Here is a 5740-nt window from a genome sequence, read left to right as displayed (position 1 = left end):
ATTGAAAGTGGGTTCAACCGGATATGTTGATGGGCTCATCCTTGAGCTCCCTCTTGGCGATCTTTCCGGATGAAAGTATTAGGCTTTTGTTGGGCGCTCCCAACACGTGTACGACTTAACTCTTCGGGACACACACTCATACATATATATATATTTATATTGTAAACGAGATATGTGGAAATGGGTCTATAACAAAATTGTCGTTATTCACCTCGCATACGACACATTTTAGTGGAGCCGATTTCATTGGAAACCATGCATGTAGATAGGAAGTGTCGCGATGCAGACAAAACGCACGCCTCCGAATCTAGTTTCTGGGGGACGATAACCATCGTGTTATTATCAGCCTCTTGATCATGCTCCCTCGACTCTTATCATTACCTGTCGACTTACCCCTCTCTCTCTCTCTGGTTATAAATACTCGGGTGGGGAGACCGTATTGGGAAGGGTGCCGACCGGTAAGATGACTCCAACCCCCTGAAGTCTACCAAATTCCAAGAAAAGGTGGGTGTGAAATAGGAGAAAATAGCGAGATCGTGGAAGAAGAAGAAGAACGAGAGAGATGGGGTCCGAGGCTGACAGCACTAACTCCAAGAATCCTCCTCCAGCTGCTTCTCTCACCTTGCTTCTTTCCACCAAATGCTTCCCTATCAAGCCTTCCCCTCCCCCGCCGGCATCGTCGGATTCTCCGGAAAACAAGGGCTCCGACGAAATGAACGGGCATGGGGCAGCTTCGCCATGCCTCAGCGCAAAGGCAACCGCCGCCGCCGCCATCCGAAAGAAGCCCGGTGGATGGAAAGCCATGCCTTACATCTTAGGTCTCTCTCTCTCTCTCTCTCTCTCTGCTGGTTTAGTGACGATCTAAGAGAAATTTTATATCGTACTTATCTTGGAACCTTAATATTTGTAAATCTTTTCTAAGCTGAAACCGCACCTAAAAAAGATTCATGTTCTTTCACGAGTTTCATCATGTGAAAGTTCCATTCTTCTTGAGATTTCACCAGCTGGATGGGTGGTGCTGTCTCGTCTTTCTCTGTATTAGCTGACAAAAATTATATTGATGGGGTGGAATTCTTCCTTTTCTTGTTCCTTATCTCTTACAGGAAATGAAACGTTCGAGAGGTTGGCAACGTTTGGACTGCTAGCGAACTTCATGGTGTACCTAGTCAGGGTGTATCGCATGGACCAGGTGATGGCCTCCAACGTCATCAACATCTGGTCCGGCCTCACCAACTTCGCCCCCTTGGTTGGGGCCTTCATCTCCGACTCCTACGCCGGCCGGTTCCGCACCATCGCCTTCGCATCCTTCGCCTCTTTTCTGGTAAATCCATAGCACCAAGAAAACCTAATAATTTCCCACGGTTTTTCCTATCGAATTCTTCATATCACGGTCCCACCAATTATCATATACTTGAGTGCGTCACTAAAGATGAGTCAAAGGTGAAACCGCTCTTGCATGTTGTCTTCTTCACCACGAGCAGCAAGGTCTTCTGGTGTTTTTCTGAAATATTCAAAACGAGTCGTTCTTTTCTTCGGTTACAGTCAAAAGGTAAATTGAACAGCCCCTGCTTTTCACCTTGACGGTCCATGACATGCACGTTGATCCACATGTGCTGGTCCTTCATAGCGTGGAAGAAGCCAAAACGTGCTGGCACCACTAAGCAAGAAGTAGGTCCATGTGGCAGTACACTTTCAGCGCCTTTTATTTTCTATTTTCCCTGGTCTTGATTATTCTCTCAAGATTCTGTTCCCTCTTCGGCCTATTTGGTCCTAAACCTTTTGACAGTTTAATTCTGAACATTTTGCGATTTACCAATGAAGTCTTTTCGGCCAAATATCCAAATAAAAAGTTTATGATTAAATTGACAAATCTTTAAAAGGTTTAGATCAAATTAGCGCAATTGAAAAGTTTAGAACTAAATTGAAAAATTGTCAAAAGGTTTCGGATTAAATTGGCGGAATGATTATCAAAAATGTCTAAAACATATAGCAATTGTGTCAATTCAGTCATAAATTTCTTCTTTTTTTTTGTCAATTCAATTCTAAATCTTTTGCAATTGTGCTAATTTTAGTCGATCGGCGCCGATGTGGACGTCAAAAGGTGACATAATATTTTATTTTTTTCTTTATTTTCTTTTCTCTTTCTTTTTTCTTTATTTTTTCTTCCATCTTCTTCCTTCGGCTGGTAAGGCTCGGTCTCACCATGGTTGGGTGAGGTCGCCCTCACCGAGCCCCGGCAAGGCTGGTCGACAATAGCGATCGATTGGAGACAGAAGAGGGAGAAAATAAAAAAGAAAGAAAAATAATAAAAATAAAAATCAAATTAAAAAATATTAAAATATTATGTTGTCGGATTGCTGATGCTGGCCAGCGTTCAAGCCCGCGTCGATTGGTCAAAATTGACAAGATGGACTAAATTGACATAATTACAAGATATTTAGGACTAGATCGGTAAAAAAAAAAATTGATGACAAAATTGACACAATTGCAATGGATTTAGGATTTTTTTGATAATTTTTTCTTAAATTGAAACAAACTAAATTGACTATAATGATTTATGATTTTTTGGATAATTATTGATTTGGATGCTTGTGCTTTAGATGAGTAGTAGGAAACTAGGAAGATTTTCCACTTGGGCCATGCAATTATTTCCCCGTTGACGTAATTCGGCTGATTAAAGCCATTTATACAAATTTCTTTCGTCGCATTTCACTCGTTGGGTACTCGCCTACTAAACTCGAAAGTGAAAATAAAACCAAAACAAAAATCGAAGCCAGGTACCTTTGAATGTAAACATCCATAATGTATAATACATGAGCTCTTCATCACTCCCTGTCCCCACCATCTAAAACGCTCAAAATCGCACAGGGCATGCTGACGATGACCCTGACGGCTTGGCTGCGGCACCTCCACCCTCCGCCGTGCACCGCCCTGCCACAGGCGATGAACTCCTCCCACCCGCTGTGTGCCGGCCCCACAGGAGGCCAGCTTGGGATCCTCTTCCTGGGCCTCGGCCTCCTGTCCGTTGGCACCGGCGGGATCCGGCCGTGCAGCATCCCCTTCGGAGTTGACCAGTTCGATCCTGCCACCGAGGAAGGAGCGAGAGGGATCACCAGCTTCTACAACTGGTACCATATTAACGTTCATCTATCCGCGCCGTTTGTGCATCAGCTTTTCTTAATCAACCCGCTTAGGGCTTTGGATTAATCCCATTCAACAGGTACTACATGTCGTTCACGGTCGTGTTGCTGATAACTCAGACGGTGGTCGTCTACGTCCAGGACTCGGTGAGTTGGGTCATAGGTTTCGGGATACCCACGATCCTCATGCTCTGCTCCATCGTGCTCTTCTTCTTCGGGACCAGGATCTACGTGCACGTGAAGCCTGAGGGGAGCGTGTTCACCGGGATCGTCCAGGTGTTCGTGGCGGCTCACAAGAAGCGGCGGCTGAGGACCCCGGACATCAACGACAGCAGGTCGGAGGTGGCGAAGGCAGCGTACTATGACCCGCCGGTGAAGGACACGGCATTACTGACGAAGCTTCCCCTCACGGATGAGTTCAGGTTATGCGATCATTCGACTTTTTGCCCACTGCATCACGTTGCACGTCTTTTTCTCAAATATAAGACTATTTCGATTTCCTAAACTTTTGATGATAATCTATTGTTGGGATGCTTAACCAAGAAAGTAACGCACATATATCCACAAGATCTTGGTTGGTACATATTATCCAAAAGATGATACACGTGAAGATGGACAGACATTCTTAATCATATGCTGATCCACTTGGCCAATCCATTTATAGCAGTCTACGACCACCGAGGTTTGGTGAAATTGCTAGTTTTAGGCACACATTACATAAATGCACATAGGATTTGAGTCATGACGTGTTTAACTTGCCGTAGTTGTGATGTTTCAAATTAGTCCATTAGCTAGGAATTGCCCGACTGACTAAAAGTCCTGATCAACTAGTGACCGACTTGTTACTTTTCTCTTCCTGTGGCCAGGTGCTTAAACAAGGCTGCTATGATCCTCGAAAACGACCTGACCGCCGAAGGCACTCCGACGAGCCTCTGGACCTTGTGCAGCGTCCAACGAGTGGAGGAGGTCAAGTGCATCATGAGGATCGGGCCGATTTGGGCTTCCGGCATTGTCTCTTTCACGGCCATGACCCAACAAGGCACGTTCACCATCTCTCAGGCCTTGATGATGGACCGCCACCTCGGCCCGAGGTTCCAGATCCCGTCTGGCTCGCTGGTCGTGATATCGTTCCTCACGATCGGGCTGTGGCTCCCCTTCTATGACCGCGTCCTCGTGCCCGCCCTGCGGAAGGTCACCGGGCATGAGGGCGGGATCACGCTCCTCCAGAGGATGGGGATCGGGATCGTCTTCTCGATCCTGTCCATGGTGGCCGCGGGCCTGGTCGAACGGGACCGGAGGGCCTCCGCTAATTCGCACCCTGGCCTCGCACCGATCTCGGTCTTCTGGCTGGCGCCGCAACTTATCCTCATGGGCTTCTGCGAGGCCTTCAACGCAATCGGGCAGATCGAGTTCTTCAATCGGCAATTCCCGGACAACATGAGGAGCGTCGCGAATTCCTTGTTCTTCTGCTCCTTCGCCGGCGCGAGCTACCTCAGCAGCCTGGTGGTCACGGTGGTGCACCGCGTGACCGGGAAAGACGGTCGGCCCAATTGGCTCGCGAGCAACCTCAACGCCGGGAGATTGGACTACTTCTACTATCTTCTAGCGGGGATGGGGATCGTGAATTTTGTGTACTTCTTGGTCGTCGCTCGTCGATACCAGTACAAGAGCACTCTGCAGCATAATAAACCCCATTTTGATGTTGAGCTAAGTAGCGGGACGAATGTATAGAATTATGTAGTTCTAGTACATAGAAAAAGTCGAATAAACAGAACGTCGCAGAGCTATTATCAGCTTAATTTGCATTGGTAGACCTGCTTTAATTTGGCTATGAAAGAGTATGTATTACATTAAGCCTTGTATATTGTATTAACCCTTTTGAGAATCCCAATATAATTACTTTATCAAATTTTCAGTTCCCACGTGTGAGAAAAGCACGATACCATTATATACATTTCTAGGCATTAATACGAACTCGTTTTATATTTCCAGTTTTACAATGTTTGGAACCTCTTTCTAATACAATCTAATGTTATTCACCACACAGGTGCATTAGAAGGCTGCCCATATATGAATTTATATTTCAGAAAGGAATATGCTTATGTAACAGATTTTTATATCTATTATGAGATTTTTCTTTTGGGTCGAAATCTACTATAAGATCGGCACCATATTATGAGCCACAGAAATTAAATAATAAATAATTAAAAATTATTATGGGGTCCACTCCTTCAAGAATTCGTGGCTCACAACATGCCATTATTCTCACGATTCTTTCAAAACAAGTATGCTAGCAAAGTCCTTTAAAAAGTTCAATCTCTTTTTTTTTCTCTTGTGGTTCGCCATATTCTATTTACATATATCGGGCAACTTTTCAAACATCATTTAGACACCCCCCAAAAAATGAAAAGATCCCCGTCATATAGTATGAATAGTAATATATATATATATATATAATCATTTTTTAGGTTTTATCTTTGGCCCGAGGGTGCCGGGACATTGCCAACCTTTGTGGTAAGTCGCCAAGTTTTATTCATCCAACTTACCAACTTTTTGAAACGACCGCCTCTCTCAAGAAATTACCAACTTTTTACTTCTGT

General features: G+C 44.9%; 1 protein-coding gene across 1 annotated transcript; it reads left to right on the top strand.

Moving 5' to 3' along the window:
- The first annotated feature begins 477 nt into the window (after positions 1–477).
- On the top strand, positions 478–4924 carry LOC115728279 (protein NRT1/ PTR FAMILY 2.13-like). The gene is made up of 5 exons (XM_030658625.2): positions 478–818; positions 1104–1321; positions 2869–3128; positions 3221–3562; positions 4007–4924. Exons 1-5 carry the CDS (start codon positions 563–565, stop codon positions 4869–4871), a joined length of 1941 nt encoding a protein of 646 aa, XP_030514485.1. The 5' UTR covers positions 478–562; the 3' UTR covers positions 4872–4924.
- The last annotated feature ends 816 nt before the right edge of the window (positions 4925–5740 follow it).

This window comes from Rhodamnia argentea, chromosome 6 (genome assembly GCF_020921035.1).
Source record: "Rhodamnia argentea isolate NSW1041297 chromosome 6, ASM2092103v1, whole genome shotgun sequence".
Taxonomy (NCBI): Eukaryota; Viridiplantae; Streptophyta; class Magnoliopsida; order Myrtales; family Myrtaceae; genus Rhodamnia; species Rhodamnia argentea.
This window is presented reverse-complemented; position numbering and strand designations above follow the sequence as displayed.